The sequence below is a fragment of the Strongylocentrotus purpuratus genome, unplaced genomic scaffold, assembly GCF_000002235.5.
Source record: "Strongylocentrotus purpuratus isolate Spur 01 unplaced genomic scaffold, Spur_5.0 spur5_scaffold_3, whole genome shotgun sequence".
NCBI lineage: Eukaryota > Metazoa > Echinodermata > Echinoidea > Camarodonta > Strongylocentrotidae > Strongylocentrotus > Strongylocentrotus purpuratus.
The window spans coordinates 25,413,074-25,440,454 of NW_022145609.1; the positions used below are offsets into that span (position 1 = coordinate 25,413,074).

Consider the following 27,381-nt stretch of genomic DNA (forward strand, 5'->3'; position numbering starts at 1 on the left):
AAACTAGAATCGAGTCGATTATTATTTTGTATTTATATTTTTTGTATTCATGAGGAAATTTGATTTGCATGGAAAATTATAATCAAATCAATTTTATCAAGAAAGAATGGAGACAAAGGGAGAGAGATTAAGAATAGAAATGAGAGAGGGAGAAAAAGAGAAAGCAACAGATAAATGTACATACATGTAGGTATAGAAATTCATGGAAAGAGAAAGAAACAGAAAGACGGATACCCGGTAGACATAGTAAGTGAATACATGTAATAAAGTATTTGACTCTAATACCAGCATTTCATTAGGTGACCATGCATAGATAATGAATGCAATTTTTTTTCACTACCGTCACTTCGTGAAAACAGCGACGGATTATGCTCAGGGCTTTAATTTGTCAAAAATATAGGGTTAGCATCAGGGCTGTGATTTGGGTTAAGGTTAAATTCAGAGTTAGGTTAGGGTAATTTGATATAATGCTGGGTCAAGGGGTGAAGTTAGGAACTTGGTTAATGATAGAAATTTGTCACCAGAGCCTGTGGTCATACCATCCTTCATACACCACCCAAATACAAAATATGACTCAATGACACTTTGATTTAGTAACACGTAAATAACATGCTTTTAATAACATTTCAACTGAATCTTTCTTTTCAGTCCAACTACCAACAAAATGACCTTCTTTAGAACAAGTTTAATTACAGACAGTGAAAAAAAGGGAACAAAAGTATTTACTTGGAAGTACTACAAAAACCTTTGTCTTTATGTACAACCTGGCTATTTACAGAACGAGTAATCGAATCAACAAGTTTTTAAAAAATCATTGTGCTTTCCCAATAAATACCCACACTTGGCCCGATGATAAAAATCAACTGTCTATCAATAGCACATATATCTAACTTGATCACAAATAGGATATAAATAAATCCCAATTTGTACACTTTTAACTCTCCTTTTTACAGTTTTTTTCTTTATACAATCAATTTACAAGAAAATGCATGTTGATTTAACATACAGCGCAACTCTACATATCTTTGGAACCTATCGATAATTTTGATTTTCTTTTTGAATGAACAAATATTACAAGACACTGGTGCCAAAAAAAATCCTTTCTTTATTCAGTTCTTAGGACGACGTCGTACCTTAAAGAATATCCTACAAGTAATCTACGACCTGGTCTTTTTGTTTCATTCTGGCGGTGTAACTGGGATTTAGCTACAGAATTATGGTTTATGAGACGAGGTGAACTTTTGGCACTCTATAAATCTAAAGAACCAAATGTATACACTTAATCACTTTTTCATCGACCATGTCACAATGCTTATCAGTGAGTATTTTGCCTAAAAGTCGGCTTGCAAAAGTAAAAAGCTTAGATATAATCTGAATAAGATTTAAGACATTTTACTTAGCCAAGCCAAATGCTAAGTAAAATACTTGCTTAATCTGCCTTCTGAATTGATTACGGCCCCTGGGACTTGAGCTACTACCCTTTCCTGAATACAAACCACGAGGATAAATTGTCTGTGAATTTCACAACCAACCAATTTTCATTGAGATTTATTGGTTTTGGACATAACTGAGATAAACAGCACAAATGTGTACGCAAAACCTTTGCCTAGTTCAGAGTGATTAGACACATGTCTTCCCCTTACATTTCCATCACAATATGAAAACGCATCATAAAATTTGTCTTCAGCATTTGTATCGGTAATTTCACCATTAGCGGACACCTAGACAAAATCTGTAAATCTCATAAATTACTTTCTTGTACAAAAATATGATAACACTTGAATAAGATTTCTCAATTTTACTCATGTCCATCATAATCTCATAAATATATTATTTTGCAAATTGAATATGGTTTGTTTTCCAAAATCATTCATAATAAATAAATTCATGAGACCATCATTTAAATCTTAAGGCTGTTCCTAGTCTGTTATTCTTATTTGAGACTGTGAAAACAACAAATTCAAGTAACGCAATAAAAGGTAACATTGCAAATATTGGTCATATGTTAAATTCCACAATTGAATTACCATTGTTTATTCTTGTGCTAAAATCGTTCTCAATATTCCAAATGAAAACAGCCATTTGTCTGATTGTCAATATAATCATTTCGAAAGAAATTGCATACGTTGCGTAAGACCAAAATGAAATTTCATAATCTAATTGACACAAGATGTATTCTGAAGCTGGGAGAAACTGTTTGGCAGAGACAAAGAAAGGCTTCCATTCCAGCACAACAGTTGAGATGAGAAGCAGAAACTTTATATATTAAGGTTTTTTTTTCCCTTAAGAACACAACCACTGTCCTTTTTTTCTCCCATGTATTTAATTATAAATATATTCATTGTTTCAAAGAGAAAATATTAAACAAAGTTTGAAGTGCTATTCATTTATGTAAAGTCACATGGATTGGAAAAGAAAGCCTTCTGGTTAAAGTAAGTCAGTTCATCTTTTTTTCCCAGCATCCAAGAGACTCACTTCAAACTTTACTGATGTCTTTGTATTCAGTGTTTTCTTGATTTTGTCTTAGTGCCAACAAAAAATAATACCATTCATGAAGCAGGCGATAGATGCATTACTTTTCATTTGATTTAAAATAGGGGGACACAAAACGCGTCCAAATGAAACATCAACTTGCAGAGATTGGTCTTGAAGTCCACACTAATTGGGAATGTTTTGGATTGATCAGAAAGCACCATGTAATAACGGCTAAGTAAAATAAACACAAGCAATACAGACTCTCATGCAATACAACAAATAATATCCAAAACAAAGTTAGAGATAAAGAGTAACATATTTCATCTTCAACGTATTGAGAGTGCTGCAATGAATGAAACCAGCTGATTATTTACTTTCTTCGACTGACCGTAAGTATAATATGGACCATGTCAGACACTGTAGCGCAAATTATTCTTTGCAGTCAGTCCCGTTGATTCCAAGACGAACTGCGACATTAATCTACTCAAAAAAATAATGCATTTTTTCAAAAATAAAGGGACAATGAATCATCTTCCTTCCATATAAACAGATACAGCCAAAACAAAGCCATGGATTTTGAAATCATAACAAAAAAGCTATGTAATTTTTTTTTATAGAAGTCTAATCAAGGTGACAATTTTTTTAGCAATGCAAGTATCTAATTTCCAGTAGAACAAATTTCTTGTCTGCCTTCATTTATCCACTTCACTTTACATAAAGATAATTGAATGAGACAGAAAAATCCTATATTTTTATAATTCTTCTTGAAATGGAAAGCAGTAAAGAAAGGCCTTGTTGTTTTTGCTTCATGATTAATCACAGCAATACAAAGTTTTCAATATATTTTGAAAATTTCTTCAAAACCAGGTTAAAGTAAGTAAAGAAAAATGTGAGAAAGTTCTGTCTTATCATATTTGAATATTTCGATTGACTGTCTGCTACAAAATATAATTCAATAGCAGAGAGTAATGAGAGAGAGAGAGAGAGAGAGAGAGAGGGAGAGAGAGAGATAGAGAAAGAGAGAGAGGGAGAAAGAATAAAGTGTTGTTCCTTAACATTGTAGTACGTTGAACCCTTGGAGATGAATGGAAACACCATTGTTGAAAGCATATGGGACATTGACAGAAATACAACTTCCTTTGAAGTCCATATATCCTGGATATACTACGTCTACATCCAGAGTTGGGGCAGGTTACCGGTCTCATGACTCAGCTTCATCCTGAAGATGTGATGATTTACCAGTCTGGGTCCCCAGAGTCTTCCTCCTCGTCATCGTCGTCTTCGTCACTGGATTCAATGTAAGGAGAGGGAGTTAAGGAATTCATAGAGAACAATCTGGCGTGTGCAATTAAACAATTTACTGCATTACTTAAAGAGAAGGGCGAGTTCTGGGAAGAGGTGAAAAATAATTTGTGACCGTTATCATTTTAATTATGCAAGTGTGGAAGAACATTCGATAAGACATGTTCCCTGAAAAGCATGGCTCTTCAAATGCCTTCATATTCTAAATATGTCATGTAACATCGTAAAAATCCGGGTAGGATTTTTACCCATGTGTTCGTGTAGTCCCTTATACATCATTCTGTGTACAGTGTTTGTAACTTTACCAAGACTTGGCCGAATTTCTTATCATTTTGATGATTCCAGAACCTTGCAATACACACAAATTCTTATATGCTAGATGATCAACCTTTTCTGGTCGATTCCACAACGTTTCTTTCACATTGCAATCGCATGATCAGAACTCAACTTCCTCTTTAAGTTTGCTTACTTACTTATATAAGTTTACCTCACTTTATTTACTTATTCATTTATTAATTCATATATCAGTTATCAACATCATCTTTGTCGTCATCATCATCATTATCACCATGTTATTATTATTATAATTATGACGATGATTAAAATAAGTATGATTATGATAATGTCACCATTGCTTGGGTGAGGAAAGCAAACTTAAATCACTGTGACCCTGGTCTCTCCTCCCAGTACAATTGATAATCAACCTTCTTGTTGCAAGAAGCCCAAAGGAACACACTCCCAACATTTGCCCACATTTTGAATCACCCCCTGTGTATTCAATATGTCAGTGGAATTGTTTTCCCCCACCTCAAGCTTCCATGGAAAATGATACTGTAGAAATGAGAGCTATTAAAAAAAAATGACCAATGCAGCCTCCATCAGAATAGCAGTGCCCATGTCTCTATTCTATTGGACAGGCAAGACATAATTCATTTTCCTGAATAACAATTCTGTAAATGAACTTTTAAAATTTGCTCTAGGAGACATTTCTTTATAATAATAAAACTTCATACAGAATAACCAACATGTAAAGAATATTTAAACAGGTATTTCTTTTGCGGAAGAGCCCTTAGGCCTTAAAAAAAAAAAATGTTGTATTGCCCTTTAGGTGCCAAAACATGGGTCGGTCCGTTGGACATCTATTTTTTTTGTGCTCCCTCTTTGGGCTAATATTTCTTAGTTTTGAAAGCTTGAATACATATCTTTTTTTATTCATTAAACTTTTTTTATTCTAAAAAAATGGTTTAAAAAAATGGTTAAAAAAAGCCGACCATAGATTTCAAGAAAGGGTAATACAACATCTCTTTTTATAGGCCTTATGGAATGCTGGTGTTTGTCAAAGGATATTCTTCTCCTGCGTTTCTTCTGTGGCTTTGCTTTCTTTGCACTCGCTCCTCCCCTTCCTCCTCCTTGTCGGCTTCTACTTCTTGCTGGTGTTCGTGATCTTGCTCGTGGCTGATGGGAGAAGTATAAAAATAGGCAATGGTTTTTTACAATTACTGATATTATACAACAAACTGAAAAAATGACAAGAATCCACTCGTGAAATGACAGGAGCGTTTGATATCAGGTGGATTGGTGCTTTACAAATATTATATATATATATCATAATTATTGAAAATAAAATTTGTTTGATGATTGTTTTATCTCGACTGATAAGAAAGCATGTATATGGATATAAGTACACAACTACAGGACCGACAGTTTAAGTCCTCTCAAAGGGACTTGGTTATGAGGAATAGTGACTTGCTTTCGATTCTGGAACCTCCATGTTATGAGACCACTGCCCAACCACTAAGCCATAGCGCCTCCACAAATTCAAACCATAATGAATCATCACAATAAAGAATCATACTATAAATCATGATGAATAATCAAAATAAATGATATCTAAAAGAAATTTGTAATCAGCAATCAGTAATGAGCAAAGTAACTTTTTGACAAAGTCTGAACACATAGATATCGTTCTTAGAGATATTACATTTTATTAGAACAATGAAGCAATAAAACAAAAACATTACTATTGCCAAATAACATGTGATCAATTTAGCACTGACTAGATGGACCTTCGACCGCGCGCAGTCGAAAATGATGCCTCCGCCATGGAGCAATTTTACAAACCGAAACAGAAGCAAGCTATTTTTGCATACATAATGAGCCATGTGAACGTTGACATTTGACCTCGTTACATTCCCTCCTTTTGAGTAAGAAAATGAGGAAAAATTGGGAAAATAAGGGGTAAAATCTGGTAATTATCAGGCCTGATATTCATCCTACCTTGGCAACAGGTACTGGTGATGGTATGCTTTCCTCTGAGGATTCGTCATCTTCTGCAGAATGTTTCCTCACTTGTCTCATCCTACTGGGAGGGATGTGGGGTGGTTCAGGCGTCTTCCTGGCTGCTGCTGGGCTCGTCGACACGGGCCCTCCTCCTCCTGCTGGTGTAGCCCCGGCGGCACCGTTGTGATTGGTTCCTTCCTCTTTAACTTCTTCCTTAGCCTCACCATCCTCACCAGCCTGTCAAGAGGAAAAACAAGAAGTGATTTGATTTGATCTGGGGGGTATTTCACAAAACTTGTCATCAGTGCCGAATGATAGTTTTTGTTATAAGCTACTGAAATCCTTGCTTCTGATTGGTTATCATCAGATTTGTCACTGATTTTTGTAATTTGTCATAGAAAAAAAGGCTTTGTGAAACGGGTCCCTGATCTGACTTAGGGTTTTGATTTTGACAATTGGAACAACTGCAGAAATGCCCATCTCACAAGTAATTCTAATTCTAAACCTAACCCTGATAACATCTTAAACCCCAAACCATAACCCTAACTCCAACCATACTTGTATCCCTGACCCTACCCTTCACCCGAATACAGTGTATTAAACGGGGTGCGGAATTCTGCAGTTAAATTGACTTGGTTCTCATCATGGTCATTTGATAATTGGAACTGCAGAATAGCCCATCTGTCAAGTAATCTAAAGTCTAAACCCAACCCTGATAACATCTCCAAACACCAAACCATATCCGCAACTCTAACCTTACTTGTACCCCTGACCCTACCCCACCCCAAAATACAGTGTACTTATCCGTTGCGCAGAATTCTGCGGTTAAGTTGAATTAGTTTTCATCATGGTCATTTTCACACTTGAAGACCTAAATGACTAGTAAATATATGAACATATGTGTGTTATAGGAAGAACTGCTACATACGAAACTATTTAGAGATAATTCTGAATAGTTGAAATGTGTCCCACCTACTATTATCAAATTTTATCCCACCAAACAAAAATTACCACCGATCGACCACTGATTTATGTTTCCACGTGGCATTGCTATGTACATTGTCTACAAAACCATTTCCCATCAATTTCATTCCATTGCATCAAGTTAGGGGAAAACTGGAGCACATTATAAGACAAAACAAACATTGTCTCAAGAATAGAGACACACGGATACTAGACAAAACAAAAAAGGATGGACAAAATAGTTGTAGGGGATCTGAAAATGATATTGTCCTCATGGTCCAAGCAAAGAATCACCATAATGTCAAGAATGTTCTTGCTTGTAACGTGATTGAAGTATCAAAGATTTTTGGAAGAAGAGGCCTACCTGGTTCCTGACTGGAGTACCCGGTCCTGATCCAGCCTTTGGTTTAGCTCCATCCTCCTCTTCATCCTCACTGTCGTCCATCAGTTCCATCAGCTGCTTGAACTGTATCAAGGAATCATAGTAGCAGATTAATAGCATTAAACTGTATCTCTTTTACAGGTAAAACAAAAACTTGTCAGTTTCCTTATGATGTTTCTTATAAGTTAGTCACACATTTTGTTTCTAAATTCTATACATGTATCTCACAGTTATGTAACGTTGTCTGTATAGAGCCACAATGGCATTGATCCATATTACTTGAACATGGAATTAGCACCCTTGTAACCCCGAACAGATGACTTGTCTATCATGTATTCTATCATAAATAATGTGATGCATTAGCCCTGCATTGTTAATAATAATAATAATAATAATAGAACATGACCTGGACTTCCTCTCTTTGTTGTTGATGTATCTATAAAATTGTACATTATATACCATTACTTTCTTTATTAATAAAGTGATATTGAAACAGAAATGTTTGAATACATTGGTATATGGAAAAAATACCATTTACGAACTCCTCTCTGAAAAGAGACACTGGAAACATGACAGCTCTTGGGATAAGCCACGGTTACAGTAAGGCAGTGTTGGGGTCAGGATTGAGTTTAATTAATATCATGTATTAAGTGTTAGAAATTAAGTGTTAAAAATTAACTGCAGAGCAATTGTCGCCGGAGAATGCCTCATGAATCTGATTTTAGGTGGTTAACAAAACCTAAACCATTCTAAAAACTTCAATACTGAAAAAGAAAGTGGGCACTTACATCTAAGTACTCCTCCACGATGTCCCTCTTCTCTTGCTCACTGAGAGGTCCCTTAGGCTGGCCCGTCCTGAGGAGGTCCAGGGCTCTGGCAGGGTTGAAGTGAACCAAGGACTTCCTACTCACGGCCTTCTCGTACACCTTGGCTGCCTCCGTCGGCGAGTATCTGTGTATTGTGCTGTGAGGGGATTTACAAAGAAATGGGCATGGATAATGATTTGATTTTTGTTTTGTTCATACAGCAAGTCAACATAAGTCTTTGGCCTGTATTTTTATTCCCGGCTTTTCATTTTCTCTTTGAAAAATATGATTGTTTCAGGATACATTTACACACTAAAAGAAAAATCAATCAATAGCAAATCATTAGCTCTATAGACTGGATTTTTATAACTGACAGGTCTTAAGTAAAGCAGTTATTACCTGAAGACTTCAAAAGATCTGCCCTTGAGAGGGAAATTTATTCTTGTCCTGTTCCATAACAGAACATTCCTTGCTATCTGGTTAGTTGATAGCTAGTTTTTAGGTTGACAGCTTCTGATTCTCAAAGCTTCAGATTTCAAGTTTTCAGAGAGCTGTTACTCCTCTGAGAGACACTAAAATAGCCTATAACTTATATTGTAATCTACGACTTAAAAACTTCCCTTAAAATATAATTCATCTATTTCATTTTTCATTTCTGACTGGGTCTTTAACTTACTTGTCCCTGAATCCATAGAGGTCTTTGAGATGCTGCTTGAGTACCAGTAGCATGATGACGGCCTGAGACGCTACACAGCACTCCAGTAGCTGGGTGGGTTCTTCTGGGATTCGCTCTGCAAGGAACAAAAAGATGATTTAATTTGTTTGACAAGTTAACTGATGTAAAAAAAATAATATTTCGCTTTTATATAGCGCTTAATACATCTACGATGTCTCTAAGCGCTTTACAGATATACTATTGCCCCGGTCATTGGATCTCCACTCCCTGGGGAGCATTCCAGCCAGGCGTTTCTTGACGCTCAAAAACTGTTTGACCAACAATGACGGTCGCATCCTACCTATCACATCCTATTAGATGTATTTAAATCTCAAGTCAATACTTATCTGACAAAATCTTACGAGTGAAATCAACGGTTCAGTAGTAGTTAAGATCCCAGGTCAAAATCAAAGAAATCATAAGGTATGGTTCTTATAAGCGTATGAGGTAGTAAAGATGTAGTAGTAGTGGTTATTTCACTCAACTGCTAGGAAAGCAAAAATGCTTGTTAGTAAGCAACCAGAGGACAGACGGCTTTAGGTCCTCTCCGAGAGACCTGGTAATGAGGATTAATGCCTTACCAAAGGACACTAGCACATCGCCTTGGTTTCGAACCCGGGTCGCAGGATTACAAGACCACTGCTCTACCAACTGAGTTATCGCGACTCTTCTTATAAGCGTATAAAAACATAATCAAGACCAAGGGTGGGAGAATTTCAGAAAGAAAGTTCCCAACCCAAAATGACAAAGACGAGGTTACTGACAATCTTAACAATTGGTAGCATATCATCAGAAGCGTAAAATCACTTTGGTCTTCACAAACCTCTCCCTGGGAGGCCAAATGGCCATGTTTCACTTAGCTTGCACCAAGGGTTAAACCAAGCCTGCTGAGAGGCATGAACTTACCGATGAGGTTTTCAGCATCGTCCTCATCATCATCTTCAAAGATCGCCCTACTGGCTGGTTTCGCTGAATCTGAATTCTGAGATGATCTTGAGGGCGGTCTGGATGGCTGGTTGCGAGAAAAGCTCTGAAAAAATAAAATAAAATAAAAAACAAATCATAAATGGAAGGGTGGAGTCCTGGAGAATTGATTGATTTTTATATTTCAGGATACTACGCTTCTCTTTATCGTCAAGTATGCAAGACACTTGTCTCACTGATGTTCTCATAGCATACACCATAATTTCTTGGTGCGATGAATTCTTATTAAAGAAGCATCAATAAACCAACAATTAACATTCAATGAGAGAGAGAGAGAGAAATAATGCAGAAATAGTGATTATTACTTACATCTTTGAAAGACTGTAGTAAGTTTGCTCCTGATACAGAGACTATGATTTCTATGTGATGCATAATGAAGAGAGGCTCGTCTTGTGCTGCGTAGGGGAAAGATGACAGATTGTCAGCCACAAACACCAGCAGCTTCAGGTCACTTTTCTACACAACAAAAGAAACATACAAGAGAGATGTAAGGAATTTTGTTGGTCTTAACAAATGTGATTATCCCAACTGGCACCAAAGTCTTCTCATGCTCAACTACCAAAATAGACCCCTTAAAAGAAAGCTGACAAAAAAAACTGACAAAAGTAGGTTATTATTTTTTTGGTTAAATTCCATTGAAGATGATGACAAATTTATCCATAAACATGTAGAATACACCATCTATAAATGTTTTAAAAGGTAAGGAAAGCTTTAAGACTAATTTACATTTTCCTGTTGCCTCCCTTCACAATTGATATTCCATTCAATCTTTATATGCTTTATATTGTCAATTTCATCACAATAGGTGTGTCTTGGAAGGACAGTTGCATCGAGCTCATGAAAAACGGGTGCTTCAAACGAGAGAGACAGAAGAAATGAGGGGAAGACTTCTTAACCCTTACTGTACTGGGGGGGGGGGGGGCCTGGGAGGCCCCCCCCCCTCGACATTTTCGGAGATTGCGCCGCAACCGCTTGAAATTTTGAATTGTTGTTTCATGACTTTTTTCCCTCAAGTCTTACGCACGTTTTGATACCATTTTCGTCGCAATCGGATATACCTGTGAGGTGTTACATAACAATTAGTATGCGCATGTCATCAAAAATATGCTATAATTGCATATATTCATGTACAAGCAGAAATGTGAATACAGGTTTAGATGTATTCCTTCCTAAGTGGGTGATATGAATTGATATCGAATTGCTTTTATATGTTTCTTAAAGTAACTTGATGTATTCCAGAACAAAAGAATACATAAGAAATAAAAACAATAGATATAATAAGAAATAAAAAAAACAATAAAATACATAAGAAAATAAATATTTGAAAATCGCATCAAATTTGCATAAATTATCATTATTAATTACATCAAAATAAATATTTTGTGTTAGAAAAGAAGTTTCATATGAATAATGAGTTTCAACATTCAAAAAGTGGAGTTTGACACATTTTCTGTAAAATGCATAAAATTAGCATTTTGCATAATTAATTAGGCTATAACGACAAAAATTTGCATATTCGCAAAAAACTAATCACACCATCTTGTTCGTTACGTAAATATCTACAAACATGCAAATTTTCGTGTTCATCGGACATCCGACGGCCGAGATCATAGGGGGGGGGGGGGGCCTCCCAGGCCCCCCCCCCCCCAGTCAGGAGGTGCTCAAAATAGCCCAGTACAGTAAGGGTTAAAGGCTTTCTAGATGATTTAATCGCAGAATGTGGAGCAACATGATATAAAACGCTGAAATGGATGGCTCCAGACAGAGGTACTTGGAGAGAGACTTGATGTAGAATTCTGATTGGGTCATTGAATCTGTCATAAACTGACAGATCACTATTGATGATGTATGTATGTACGAATCATTGCAGATGTGTAGTTCATAGGCCTTTAATCAAGTGCACATATCATATTTGTTGTAGAAAATACAAGTTCATGAACTTATGACCTTAAGTTGATTTAATATGATTGTCTGAACTCACCACATGCTCATCAAAGAGACTGAGTAGACTGAGAAGAATGGCTCTCCGATGTGACCTGTTGGACCTGATCATTGAATAGAGATGACTGCAGAGGGCGTAGTGATGGTTGTCCGTCTCCCTCATACCACGGATGTACTCTTCCGTCTCAGAGTTGAGCAGCTCCTGGAGTTTGTAGGCCATCTTCAGACCTGCCAAGGCCTTCATCTACAGAGAGAGCAAGGGGAGAAGAGATCCAACAGGCATTACGAAACCAGACGATAAACATGGTCTTGCAAGATTTTACAAGACTGCCAAAATTTGCTTTCTATTAAGTGATGTTAAAGTGCTCACAATAGTAATGTGTTTGTATTAAAAAAATCTATATGCAGGGATACCAGTTGGTTCCACTAAATGGGCCTGAAAAGAGACTCAGACATGCTTGAGTCATATGTGTGGCTTGTACAATATGAAGCCTGAAAAAGCCTGAACAGAGAGTCTGGGTCTGAAATCAGACTGTAGCCTGAAAACTGACATCCCTGTATATAAAGGCAACCTGTCTATAGTGGTCACCTGTATTGCCTCTCTCTGGAAGGAAACATGTGGTGAAGAACCTGTCTATAAAGGCCACCAGTCACAGTGGCGACTTTTTGTGTTTTCTTTGGGTTGCCTTAAATTAATAAGACACGTTTTACTGTAATTCCAAATTCCATTTCTAAATATCTTTCCAAAAGTGCTTATTCCTTTCATCTTGGCTGTAGATCAGTTGACTGCCACTGTCATTGTTACCATCTTGTGAAAGATAACAGGTCACAATAGTGGAGTACTTGCCTGTATGAAGCCTGGATATCTTCTGTCTATGTGTGTCAACTGCTGGTCAGCTTTCACTCTAATGGCAGACTCTGGGTCACTCCCCATGGCCACAAGGTAAGGTACACACTGGGTGGAAGAAAACGTCGAAATTGGTTTAAAAATTGTTTGAAATGAAATTGTATGTTTTAAAGAGAAATTGTACAAATTTGCGTAAATGTATCGAAATTGTGCAACAGATCAAATCACATGTTTAGGTAACAATTGTACTTGAAATAAAACATTGCACTTCAAGAAAAGTTGTCAATCGCTACACTGCAAAGAACAAACACAAACATTCACTAATGGAACTAACAATAAAATCGGACGGCAGTTGAGTAAGGCTGAACAATGCATGTTTGGTCTCCATGTACTTACAATTTGGGATTGTATTTTATATTATTCACATCAAGAATCAAGAAATAGTATAATGACCTTTCTTTCAATATGAAAGAGGAGAATCAAAGGATCTTTAAATATTGTTGTTGACATCGGCATTTCATTATACCGTTAATAAACTATATTGATGCAAATTCATATACAAAGGGAACACCTACATTTACAAGAGGAGGCAAAAGGAGCCTATGCATTGACGTCATTATGTTAACTTGGCCAATGTTCATTATGTCATTTGCCAGAAGCTCTCCTCAAGGCTTGCTAACATATGAAGTGGTAGACAATGGAATTTGATTTCTCGTTTACAAAAAGTAAATGAAGAGCAACGAAGGTCCTATTGTACATTTACTTGCTTGCTTGCGTGTTAGAAGATATGAAAGTGTGAAAAGCACAAGAGATTTATCAAGCCCCAGGCAGCATATTACTGCGGTGGTTTCCCGTGGAATATAGAGAAGAGGATTAACACAAGATACCAGGGCCCTGTTTCACGAAATTTGTTTTAAACAACAAATGCTAAAATTTTATGACAAATCTTGTCTCAGCCAATCAAATGCCACAGTTTCAGCAGCTTATGACAGCTATTGTAACTTGTTATTGATACAAACTTTTATGAAACAGGGCCCAGTTGCTTTTACTCAACCAGCTTGAAAACAAACCATGACATATTGGAGTCTGATATATGTTTGTATACTATGAAGCCTGAACAAAATTTGAAACAGAGGACAGGACCGGAATGCGGGATAAAGCCTGAAAACTGGCATCCCTGCTTAAAAGTAAAAATAGAGGTAGTCTCACCTGTACAGGATGGACTAGACCCTGTCCTAGCGTTAGAACAATGACCTGTAACGATGCCATCCTGACCATAGATTGCTTGTGTAGCATGCATTCCATCACTTGCTTCAGGTACATCTGCATTACAGAGCTGCTCATTCTGTAAATGGAGAGTATGGAGATGATAAAACTATGTTACACATTGGGTTAAACACATATTCATTACCATTACCATTACCATCATTATGTATCAATATAGGCGTGGTCAATGAACAATATTACACATTAGGTTAAACACATATTCATTACCAATACCATCATTATCATTAATTATCAATATAGACATTGTCTGTTATCAATATAGGCGTCGTCTCAAAGAAGGAATTTTATGATTGAACAGTACATGTTTTAGGTATTAAGGTTTGTAACAGTTAGTAGTAGAATACATTTCAACAAGTTTTAAAGCATTTTGTCCCGTTTCACATGGAATGGCCCATAAATTTAATCACCATCACCACAAAATCACTACCATAATCATCAAAATGACCACCATTATCACTATCATCATAACCATCATCATCATTTTAATCAACATCACTATCATCATCATCATCAACATCACCATCATCAATTTGATCTTCACCACCACCACCACCACCACCATCATCATCATAATCATCATCTTTACCACCACCACCACCACCACCACCACCACCACCACCACCACCACCACCACCACCACCACCACCATTACCACCACCACCACCACCACCACCACCATCATCACCATCACCACCACCACCAACGAGCATACACTCCTTTCACAAGATGACAGTTCCTAGAGGTAACAGTGTTTACTTACCCAGACTGTACATCACCCATCTCCTTCAGGTCTTCCTCTTTGGCATGTGCTTTCCCTGAGAAACAGAAAGAAGAAATAAAGACTTTTATCAACTGAATAGTGAAAGATAGAATTCAGCAAATCATCTTTCAACATTCAAATGACATTCTGACAACCAAAGATTCATGTCTGAATTTCCAGCATAAAAAGTGTGATTTATTTCGTACCCTTTTTACAATGAAATGAAATGTGTAAAAAGCAGTAGTATCTCTACTTCCAAGTTCTATACTACATCACCGATTGTATCATTAATAGATTTGTCACAAGTTTTAGACTCTTTTATGGAAGCACTTTGTAACTGCAAGAAAAAGGCACTGTACCGAATACTCTGTGGATCGGATTTATCAAATACTCTCATATCAGTAGAAGAAAAAAAATTACATAAAAAGACTCTTGAAAAAGTTTAACAAATCAGGGTCCTGTTTCATAAAACTTGTTTTCAATGGCAAAAGCTAAATTTCTATGACAGACTTGCTCTCACAAAGCCTCTCAGCCGATCATATGCCACAATTTCAGTAGCTTAAGAATAACAGTTATTGTAACTTGTTATTGATATCAAGTTTTATGAAACAGGGCCCAGGAGTGAATGAGGATTGTAATGATCAATTTCAAATGAAATGAAAGGAATGTGGTCATGATAAATGAGAGGAACTTACATTCTGCATCTGCTTGTCTCATCCTCTCATCCTCTTCTACAAGATATAAGTGAAGATTTCTCACCACCTGAAAGAAAATAAAATAGAATAATAGAAATTACAAACTACATCAGCAACCTTATAAAAATGAATGATGAATGACAATTTAATGTTATCTACAAGCCCAGCTTTTTTTTGGTGATGTCACAGCCCTGGGTAGGGTAAAGGGAGGATAATTGAATGCAAGAAGGGTATAGCACAAATTAAGCTCACAGCACACTACACGATTTGACAACTACATGTATCTGATTTTGGAAGAATTTGCAATAGCATTTGATGTGAACATTCAAACATGTCAAATGATCACGATCTGAATAGTAATATGAATAATAGAATCTAAATTTTAAGGATTTCAAACTTTTTCAGAAAACAAATCATTTACTAGATACAACTAGTTAAATGATGCAGGACACTGATGTAGTGCACTTCACACAGTAACTTAACCAATATTGGGGTTTACAAAAGGAAAGAAACTAGTGAACTTATTCAACCCTTCACATGTCACGAGTGCTAAAACTAGGGAAAACAATTGACAATCTAACATCAACTTTCACTCTAAATGAGTTGCACAAAAACTGTTTGATTACATTGAGCATTACCATTACCATAGAAATCTCAAAATAAGTGTAAAATATATGCTGGAACCGTTCGCTCCGAAAGAAAATATGGCAAATAGAGAGATAACAAGCACGGACAACTATAAATTGTCAGGGAGAGAAGAGACTCACTAGGCACAATTGCTTGACCGATATGTTAGGATCTGTGAGGATTTTTCAGTAGAGGTCATTGGATTTCATTTAGCATTAACAGTACAACAGAAATCTAGAAATAAGTAGAAAGTATAGGCCGACGGTAAATTTGGGAAATAAAGAATTAATAAACATGGACAACTATAAATTTAGATGGAGAGAAGAGACTCACTAGGCACAATTGCTTGACCGATATGTCAGGATCTGTGAGGATCTTCCAGTAGAGATCTTTGACTTCAGTGGTCAGCATGAAGTCTGCATGGCGATTGCACAGGAACCCCAGGCCGCTCAGAGCCTTCAGCTTGATGTCTTCATCCTCCCGGTTGCAGAAGTAGAGCAGGACGTCAAACACCCTGTCCCTCACCGGTATCTGGGGATGACAAGGCATGAAGGGAAATGTATTCATTATCTGGCTCGTCCACTGTAGAACCATTAAGACTACATGAACATTTTCCAATCAATAAGAAGCAAGTCGATAAGGTGAATCAAACTGTTGTGCTTCTAGGACAGTTGTTCCAGGCTTCATTTAGTCACAGACATAGGACTAGAGTTAGGGTCGCAATTAGGTTTTAGGTTGGATTCTAGTTCAGAGTTTTGGGTTAGAGTCAAGGTTACGTAATGGGTTAGAATATCTGGATGGAATATCAAACCAAATATCAGGTAAAATGATACTTTTGAAGTAAAGATGTCTAACATATTGCTGAATTCTTAACCTCAAGACAGTGAGCAAATGCACCGCTCATGTTAATTCTTCTACAAGCTAGCATCTGAATATAACCCACCTTGGGTGACGATTTGGAGTGCTTGAGCCCTGCATCGAAATCAAAGTGTTTGCAGAAGAGACCGACGGTGAAGAGAGACCTGAGTAAGACTGGCTTGTTCTTGCTGATAGGGCTGTCCGAAGTTGAGTCATGGTCTGTCTTCATCTTGGCTAGAATGGCTGTTCCACAAAAGAGAAGAAATCAAATGACATTAAAATCATGGTAAAATTATGATTGAATTATACTCATTAATTACGTGACTACACGTTTGGGAGAGGAAGAAGAAGACTCAATAGAAATTCAATATTTTGAAAGCAAAATGGGCTTCAAGAAACAGGAGTCCACCTATTAATAGCCTCACATGAACAAATACAAATATCTTTTATTGGAGAATGAAAAAGAATTATGGTACAAGATTCACCTTGTTTAAAAAGTGAATTATATTCTAACCTGCACATGCCAAGATTTATGTACAAAATCTGTACAAATCTAAAGTGTTGTCTCACATGTTGAAATACATTGGGGCATTGGACTCCAAATAGTTCAAGACAACCTGGCTCTGGCTTAAAAATAAAAATCTGTTTTGACTCGGGCCTAGTTACTTTATTAACTTCATTTAAGTTTAATAAGCTGTTTCTTCATACAACTTTAATTCTCGAGTCTTTTCAGTTCTTCCCTTGGAGAAAGTAATGTAATGATGTGAAGTCTTTACACAGAGAACACTTACTAAAGTACTTTTGAAAGCAGTCTCTGACTAGTCTGTAGTTGTGAGTCACCCTGTTGACTATTGCCCCTAGACAACTCACACAACTCTGAAGCACCTGTTTCAAGAAAAGATAAATAAACATGAAAGTTAAAATTAAACATAGATTTTTAAAAGGCATGACATTGGATGGGGGATAAGCGTAACTAATGAATCTAGATGGTCAATCTAGAAGACAATAATAAGAATGAATGTCCATCAAACAAAATTGATAAAAAATAAAAACTAAATGTACGATTTCTTTAAATGGCAAACTTACAGGGAATTGCTTTCAATCATTATAGGTATATCAAAAAATTTGAGGCCATATTTAAAACTGCAACTCTTTCATGTATATTTTCATGAACTTTGTAAAATGCAGATTTTCATCAATTTTGTACAGGGTACAGATTACTGACGGATTTATCTTGCAAAAACATCACTAACTAGATGGAACTTCGACTGCGCGCAGTCGAAAATGATGCCTCCGTCATAGAGCAATTTTACAAACCAAAACAGAAGAAATTTTTCAAATTCAAGTTCAATTGTAATCCATTAACAGGTTTTCAGAATATTGTGATTACAAGCTATTTTTGCATACATAATGAGCCCATGACCTTTGACCTTATGAACCAAGAATCTACTCAGTTCATTGGCTCTGCAAGAAACATACATGACCTAAGTTGGCAGGAATCCATCAATCGGTTCTTGAGATAACGCGATCACGAGCTGTTTTTGCATACATAATGTACCCTGTGATCTTTGAACTTTGACCTTGTGACCCCTACATCTAATCAGTTCATCGGCTCTGCAAGTAACATACATGACCTAAGTTTGGCAGCAATCCATCAATCGGTTCTTCAGATAACGCGATCACAAGCTCGTTTTGCATACATAATGAGCCCTGTGGCCTTTGACCTTTGACCTCAAAATCTAATCAGTTTTTTGGCTTTGCAAGTAACATACATGACCTAAGTTTGGCAGCAATCCATCAATCGGTTCTTCAGATAATGCGATCACGAGCTCGTTTTGCATACATAATGAGCCCTGTGACCTTTGACCTTTGACCTCGTGACCCCAAAATCTAATCAGTTCATCGGCTCTACAAGATACATACATGACCAAAGTTTGGCAGGAATCCATCAACCAGTTCTTCAGATAACGCGATCACGAGCTCGTTTTGCATACATAATGAGCCCTGTGACCTTTGACCTTTGACCTCGTAACCCCAAAATCTAATCAGTTCATCGGCTCTACAAGATACATACATGACCAAAGTTTGGCAGGAATCCATCAACCAGTTCCTCAGATAACGCGATCACGAGAACGGGACGTACGTACGTACAGACGTACGTACGTACGTACGTACGGACGGACGGACAACCCGAAAACATAATGCCTCCGGCTACTTCGTAACGGAGGCATAAAAACAGAGATTTCTTACAATTTTCAAAGTTTCTTTGTTGTTAAAGATTTTTATCTTACTTACAGTACTCATAAGAAAACGTGTTATTTTCTCACCATTTGTCCATGTTTGAGGATGAGCCTCATCATGTCTTCTTCGAGGCTGGCCAGAAACACTTCACTAGGATGGTCCATCAGAGGTACCACCATCTCTATGATCTTGGCAACATTGGAGATCACCATCGTTTCACGTGCCGTCTAGGATGATGATGATGATAGAGATAATGATAAGGTTGATAATGGTGGTGGTGATGGTGGCGATTATCATAATTATGATGATGATTATAATAGCATTCTGTGCCCTTCCAAAACACTTTGAAATTGTGGCAGCAAATATCAGCTCAGAATTCTCTTTTTAAGGTATAAATCCTTTCAGGTGGGCAATTCAAAAATGTTGTTTGTGTGTAGGGAAGGGGGAGGGGGGATAAGCATGTTAAATCTAGACTCATCTCAGTGATTCTGCTCTTGGGTAAAGATTTCATAGATAAGTGTAATCTGTTTGTTTTATCAGGGCTTGATGCTAAACATGGGTCCAGGACACCCTGGCCTAAAAAAAGGAAAGAATCACTCCAGAAAACCAAAGACCTCTAAAATTGCAATCCAGGCTCCCATGAAAATGAAAATTAGCCTTGAAGCCCTAGTTACAAGTACACACGTTGTCTAAATCTTCATATTCATCAACAACCGCAGAGACAGCTAACTAAATACTCACTGCCACTTTTGTACTGAGGTAGGGTTGAAGAGTGGTTGCGTGAGCCACCATCAGCGTCGGCTTGACCTTGCTGAAGAGATACAGGGTCTGGAGACACGAGACCAGTCTCCTGCTGTTGGCCTTGCCCTCCTCCGACACCTCGGCGGAACCCCTCTCCAGCCGAAGCACGTGCTCCACCAGGCAGTCGGTCACCTGCATACACGCCTTCTGTACTGGCTTGTAGTGGGCGTCCACCTCACTTTTCAGGAGCTGCAGCAAAGAAAGATGGGGGAAAATTTGTTCAGATTGTCTAGTGAAAGAGCTTTAACATGATGCAAGAAAATGCAATCCATTTTGGTTCGTCGAAAGTGCTTATAATATATTTATATTCGACTCTAAATTTGATATGAACAGGTAAAGAGCAGTCAATAATTGTACTTTTGTAATCCTCTAAACTGTTTTAATGGCCATGAAAAAAAAGCACCTCACCCATCTGATTTTAAACCGGATTTACATTGATCTCAGGGACTACCCATTTTTGGAGGAAATTTTTTTTATCAACAACACAAAAAATCAGGGGAAAAAAAAATAAGAAAACCAATCAGGAAATTCTCAGGCCTGATTTCAAGGAATAATCCTGCCCAGGTACCTCTGTAACACTTAGGGGAAAGTGGCAATTTTGTGGATTAATGACTTTCCAAAAGATGGGATTCGAACCTTAAACCCTTGAGATTGAGAAGTCAAGTGAATAAACCACTATTCCACAACACCTCCACAGAACCACTATGAATCATGCAATATCAGCATACAATTTACATAGTTTAATAATTGTCACCCATAGCCATCTATACACAGAGTTTGGCCAACCCTGTTCGAGTTGGTCACAATATGACGACCACTGCTTTGTTTGGCAAGCACAAAACAAAGAATATACGCCATGTTGTGACCCAGTGAAACCAAGTTGGCCAAACTCTGTGTATAGATGGCTCTGTTGTCACCAATCTACTTACATTTGTAAGGAGTTGTTCTAGCCAATCATAGCCTGTATCTTTACTTGCTGCTACCACTTCAATGATGTTCAGAGCTCTCTGAAGCAGCAGGTTCTTGTTCTGATTCGGCATCGGGGTGAACCACATCTTCTGAAACGTCTCGTTGACCAATTTCTGCAGATAACAAAAAGAGAACATTTTATCTAAAATAAATTTATTATCATATCAGATTGATGTATTTCTCTTGTAACAAGAAATTGGTTTGAAATCTTATGAAACTAATTTCTGCTGATAATTTAAACACAAAATCAAGTAAAACATCAGATCTCGTAGGAATATTTCTTATGTAATTAGCATATTTTATGTATTTCTCTTGTAACAAGAAATTGGTTTCAAATCTTCTGAAACAGGTCGTTAACTCATTCCTGCTGATAATTCAAACACAAAATCAAGTACAGATCTTGTAGGAATATTTCTTATGTAATTATAATTTAATTGGTGTTCAATAAAGGGTATGATATGAATTACTTTTGTATCTCACCAGTGTAAGAATATTTCATTGGTGTATTTTTCTCTCAATTCAAATCTAATTAGTGTCCAATACAAAGTAATTTCAAGACATATTTAAAAAAAAAAAACAAATTTTAACGGAGGAGAAACTACACAATCTGTATTATACAACAACATGGAAAACACAAGACCCCTTCACATCAGCCGCAGTAATCCACCACAGTTTTTGTGTTCTAAATAAGTGGCAAGAGGGGATTAAATAGGTAGCTTCGTGCAACAAAGGTCCCAATAGTAAGCTGTCATAGTATTTTGTGGCATGTGAACAAGGCTGAAGAGGATGTTCTAGTTTTAGGTCTAGAAGGCCTAGAGAATCTTGCTTTGACAGGGAAAATTGTGGGAAGGAGGAGTAGGGGAAGAAGGAGAATAGTTTGGATGGACAGCCTGGAGAAAAAGAGAGAGGAGTGAAAGAACTGGAAGTGGTACTAATAGAGAAGGCTAGGAGCCGAGGGTTGTGGAACAGCATGATCGCCAAAGTCAATCGATATGGCACTGAGAGAGAGAGAGAGAGAGAGAGACTGAGAGAGAGACTGAGAGAGGGACTGAGAGAGAGACTGAGAGAGACTGAGAGAGAGAGAGAGAGAGAGAGAGAGACTGAGAGAGAGAGAGAGAGAGAGAGACTTGTTCCTACCTTGATGCCCTCTTCATCGTTGACCCTCCTGATGATGCGGACGCAGATCTCTGGAATCTTGGAGAATTCAGGTTGATCAATGCAAATATCCCTGAGAGTCTTGATCACCCGTTTTCGCACGCTGATTCCAGTGTCCTGTTCATGGGATGAGAGCACGGATTCAAGGAAGTTAGCTAATACAGAGGTTCCACTTGATATTACAAAACAGCATATGGCTAGTATTCAGAAAAGCATATTAAATTTTGACCAGGATTAATAAATAATGTTCTGGGCCCCCGTCTTATAAAAAGTTGCTCTTGATCCAAATCAATCGCAAGTCCTCCAATCAATCGCAAGTTTGCAGTCTCCTATCTTCTATGTACATAGTTGAGATTGAAATCAATCGCTAATAAGTTGCATCAATATCAACTCTCAAATGATTGATTTGTGTTAGGAACTGTGAGGAAGTAATTGCAGTAAAACCTGTCTCTAAAAACCACTCAAGGGAGATAAGAAAAGTGGTCTTTATAGGCAGGTGGTCTTTATGTACATGTTTCAATGAGAAACCATTTTCAAGGGAAACAACAAATTTGCCCCTTGTACACAGGTGGTCTTTCTATACAGGTGGTCACTAAAGCAGGTTTGACTGTAGTAGTTTCATTTAGCACATAAGAACCGGGCTACCACCACTACTACTTCTGCTACTGCTAACTTACCAATATTCTTTCGATGAGCATTTCATAGTACTGATCTGTAAGCTCAGGCTGCATCAACACGAACCTTCCTACCAACTCCACTGCTGCTTCCCTCACACTGGTCGACTGATCCATGAACCGACAATGAACCGTCTTCTGCACATCAGCCTAGCAACACACATATAAAGAGAAAATTACATAATAATAATAATGTAGAGATGTCACGGTCGAGTGGTTTAAGCACTTGAATTGAAATTCAAAGGTCGAGGCTTCGATCCCTGACACAGCACTGTCTTTTGGCAAGGTATTTAGCTATATTTGCCACTCCAAACCCAGGAGAGAAATGGGGTCCACGTAAAATGATGAAAGCCTTCTTGTTAGTAATTGCCATATGCCCTCATGGTGACCATGTCATAGGAATTCCTCTACCGGGAGTGGAGAGGTTTTTCATATTAACAGACCTGCCAACCTCTGAGTTCAAAAACTGTATTCTATAGTGTCAAAAGTTGTATTTTACTGACAAAAGTTGTATTCTTGAAAATAAACAAGGATTGTTACGCGGATCAATGCCTCTTACAGTTTCTACCTACAGGAAGAATTTTTTTTATTGATCATTGGTTGAATATGCATTATTTCGTCACGACAGGTGTGTTCGATGAACCAATAAACATCCCCAAATTGCTGATGTGAGATGCTTGTAGGATACTTTACAGGACAGAATGGACATTTTGCCATTGAAAATGGCGGATGCACACACAAAATATTAATTAAAAAAAAATTATTAAAAAAAACAAAAACAAAAAACAAACAAAAACAAAACAAAACAACAACAAAAAACTTTTTTTTTTTGTTTTGTTGAAAATCGTATTTTATGAAGGAAAATCGTACTGTCGTATTTGCTTCTAAAAATCGTACTAAATACGACTAAATCGTACTGGTTGGCAGGTCTGTATTAAGCGCTATATATATATCCAGATCATTACTACTAATAATGGGAAGTTCTTATGTAGCACATAAGAATTGGTAGAATTCTCTATGTGCTTTACATTTTAACAACGTTGAATCACAACACATGATACATGGATATAGCTATAGGAGCAATTCAAATATGAAGTGATAGATATTTGATGAAGAGCATATAAAGTGCATATAAATCTGTAGAATTCTCCATGGGCTTAACATTTTTTAAAAACAATAATGCATTAACATACATTGAATCAGAACATAGAATACTGGATATATATAAAAGCAATGCAACCAGATGTGATAGATATTTGATTGATGGGCATGAAGATTGATGAACATCCCTTTTCCCTCCTCCACACATCAGGAACGTGTTTTTTTTTTTCATTTCTTAGTCATGTATTGCTGTAGTGCAACCTCTTGATTTGTTTAAAGATCATTTACAATGCGCTTGCTACAACATGAAAATTCTGATCAGTTAGGCAGCAGGTTTCTTTTACAAAAGGCAATATAAAAACATATAAGTAATCTCTTAACTGAGTGAAATCATTCATTGGTACATGATTCTCAAAATCTTAAAAACACTATTTTTCTTTAAAATCATTCCTACAAAGCAAAATTCTTACCCTGGCCAGTATTTTTGGATCTGCGGCTACTACTTGTGATAGGCACTTCATAGCTCTCGTTCGGACTGCGACTGCTGTTTCATTCAATACCCTCAAGATCTGAAGAAAAACGAATAACAGGATTTTCTTTTACCTAAAAAAACTGGATATGGCAACTGCGGTATCATTTAATATCCTTGTCAAGGTCAACAACAACAAAAAATATATACATTTGTCTTTCTTAGGTAAATAGACATGGCACTTGTTGTAATGTTTATTCAGATTATTATGTATAGGTACTTATCGAAAAATTAACTGCAATGTACAGCAGCATAAGAATACATTCAAATGACTTTCGTTTGAAAGGAGTACATCATTTAATACAATTACACATGGATCTGCATTTGTTATAACCTTTCCTTGGACAAATTGAGATATCACATTCGCTAATTCACACTTACACTTAAGAACAACTCATAGAAAATCATGAACGCATGCTGCTGGCCAAATGCACAAAAACATTACTGGGCAAAAGCAGGAAGGCAAACTTCTATTGCATCACATATTTCATTATCTTTGCTTGAAACTTTACCATATAATTTAAGATAACATTTTCTTTTAACACATAAATGATCAACGTTTTTGCTGGAAACGCTTAGTTGAATGAATTCAGGCAAGGATGAGAGCTTCAAAAAGATACTTACTTGTGTAAGATAGATATCAAAACTCTGTGAGAATGGTCTTCTTGACGCAAGGTACCTCACTACAAAGGCGGCACTCTCGTACGTGATGATGTTCCTTCCTTTCCTGTATGGTTTAACATTAGAAAGGAAAGGTTGAGCATGATAAATAATAATAATCAATTTATATTTCAAGGCGCACAATTTGATTACTACCCCGGCTTTAGCCTAGCTGCCATTACGGCGCTCTTGCATTTCAAAGAATTAAGTCCCACTCGTGCATCAGCTGGATAAGCAGGACCAAATAGAGAGTTCTCATTTCATCATAGATACATACAAACATCTAAATGTTCATTATCACATAGGCCAACTTCAGACTTATAATCATCCCTAATACTTCCACTTTCTAAAATTCAAAACTTATCAATAAACATTATCCACATCAATATTATTTTCTCCAAATCCTCACTTATTTGGCCTTCTGATTTTTCTGCTTTTCACGTTAAGAAAGTTACTACAATAATGTTAGGATTGCCTTTCGAAGAGAGTGTTTAGTACCTTTTCATATGGTATAAACATTTCCCTCCTTCATAACCATTTCTTATTCCTGTTATACTAGGGCCCCGATTACAAGCAGTCTTGCTTCTCAGGGGCCCGGGCCATTATTAATTTTATGTTGTTGTTCTTTGGTATTATTCTTCTTTTGTATTGATATTTTGTATATTTTGTTGTTTTTAAATGGTCAATAAATGAAATTAAATTATAAGGAAGCTAATTATCATTAATGGCAATATTGTATAAGTATATCTTTATCCTCACCTAATGGATCCAGAAGGTTTTTTGACCTTGATAGAATAAAGAAGAAACTTTTTCCTCTTCTCTGCTGCTCGTAAGATATCAGCTTTCTTGAGGTCATTGTCCCGAGCCTTCTCCTCTTCCTCCTCATCATCACTGTCGTCGTCGTCTTCGTCGTCATCACTATCCTCATCGTCGCTGTCTTTCTTCTTCTTCTTGGACTGAGGTGCTTTCATGGTCTGTTCCACCTCGGCGTTGGTGTCCCGGTACCACTGGGCAAGAAAGAATTGCCTTGAAAACTGCAAGAGAGAACAAGAGAGCGAGAGAGAGAAAGAGAGAACCAAATAAGTACTAGTGGAATCGACATCAAACAAATATATTCCCAAAACACACAGACCCTTAGACACTTTAAAGGCAGACTGTACTAGTTCAGCCAGAAGGGATTAGACCACACAGCGAGGTCACTGACAGGTGGCTATCTCATTAACTCAGCTCTCAATTAACATAAGAATAAGAGGATCATGGGGGACCAACAGGCACCGATTGCGGAAGTTTTCTACATAGAGGGATCAAGTAGCTACAAGTAGTACAGTGTGGCTTTAAGAGAGAAAGGGAGAGAGTTAGAAAGAGGAAGGGGAGCAGGAGATGGGGGGGGGGAGGAAGGAAAAGGAGAGATAAAGGAGAGATAAAGAGAGAGAGAGAGAGAGACAGACAGACAGACAGAGAGAGACAGAGAGAGACAGAGAGAGACAGAGACAGAGAGAATGAATGCCCATAGGAATTGGGGCTTCAATCAAGGGAAAACCTAAGAAATAATACCGACATAAGATAATCGATAGATCCCATGTTTTCATGAGTCCCAACGAAACAAAGCCTTTATATCTATAATGGCATTTTCACAGATCCCTGACAGAATAGATCTGTCATGGAAACTGTCTGAAGTAGGGGTACATCTGAATGTTTCTTCACAGAAGACATTTCCAGACGGATTTGTATGTATACATATTAAACACACATTCATTAATGATATACATAAGTTCAATATACGAAATGATGTGTACCTAAAAGCCTTGATATAAATAACGAAATTACAAATATACAACCAAGTGATGACATCTAAGTCAGTTCCAAGCAGATCATTTGCCTTTCTTACCAAGATTGCTGGATCATTGCGACTGTTGTAGCTGAGGTAGTCTACCATAGCCTGTTGTAGGTTCATGACATAGTCCAGTTTGTCACATGGCTTTCCATCTCCAACTGGGGATTCTCTACCTCCCCTCATCTACAAGAGAAGAAATGATATCAAATGATTATATTTCTTTGAATATACTATATAATTATAATGAACTCAATAACAATGCTACCGGTGAATCGGATAATGCTACTTCTACTTCTACACCAACGATATAGTTAACAATATAAATTCTTTTTTCCCGGAACAGAATATATATATACAGTCAAACATGCTTTAGCGACCACCTGTCTACCAAGGCCACATTCGTAGTTTCCCTTGAAAATGCTTTCTCATTGAATCATGTACTAAAGGAACCTGTCTACAAAGACCACTTTTTGTGTTTCCCTTGGGCGGTTGCTC

At 37.2% G+C, this 27,381-nt stretch overlaps 1 protein-coding gene across 2 annotated transcripts in view; it reads right to left on the minus strand.

Moving 5' to 3' along the window:
* Positions 1-589: 589 nt before the first annotated feature.
* LOC589254 (nipped-B-like protein A) overlaps positions 590-27,381 on the minus strand; it is a 56,221-nt gene continuing 29,429 nt past the window's right edge. For both annotated transcript variants that reach the window (XM_030996239.1, XM_030996240.1), the window contains exons 22-46: positions 26,941-27,069; positions 25,812-26,086; positions 25,017-25,119; positions 24,334-24,432; positions 22,766-22,912; positions 22,071-22,205; positions 20,894-21,046; positions 19,905-20,153; positions 19,250-19,390; positions 17,714-17,807; positions 17,008-17,165; positions 16,398-16,595; positions 15,438-15,504; positions 14,743-14,797; positions 13,905-14,040; positions 12,696-12,803; positions 11,889-12,092; positions 10,217-10,363; positions 9,830-9,953; positions 8,885-8,999; positions 8,191-8,365; positions 7,385-7,486; positions 6,055-6,294; positions 5,125-5,232; positions 590-3,773 (exon numbers count right to left, since the gene is read on the minus strand). In XM_030996239.1, coding sequence (XP_030852099.1) covers positions 3,711-3,773; positions 5,125-5,232; positions 6,055-6,294; positions 7,385-7,486; positions 8,191-8,365; positions 8,885-8,999; positions 9,830-9,953; positions 10,217-10,363; positions 11,889-12,092; positions 12,696-12,803; positions 13,905-14,040; positions 14,743-14,797; positions 15,438-15,504; positions 16,398-16,595; positions 17,008-17,165; positions 17,714-17,807; positions 19,250-19,390; positions 19,905-20,153; positions 20,894-21,046; positions 22,071-22,205; positions 22,766-22,912; positions 24,334-24,432; positions 25,017-25,119; positions 25,812-26,086; positions 26,941-27,069 — 3,525 coding nt within the window. In that variant the 3' untranslated portion in view covers positions 590-3,710. The remainder of the gene's footprint in view (positions 3,774-5,124; positions 5,233-6,054; positions 6,295-7,384; positions 7,487-8,190; positions 8,366-8,884; positions 9,000-9,829; positions 9,954-10,216; positions 10,364-11,888; positions 12,093-12,695; positions 12,804-13,904; positions 14,041-14,742; positions 14,798-15,437; positions 15,505-16,397; positions 16,596-17,007; positions 17,166-17,713; positions 17,808-19,249; positions 19,391-19,904; positions 20,154-20,893; positions 21,047-22,070; positions 22,206-22,765; positions 22,913-24,333; positions 24,433-25,016; positions 25,120-25,811; positions 26,087-26,940; positions 27,070-27,381) is intronic.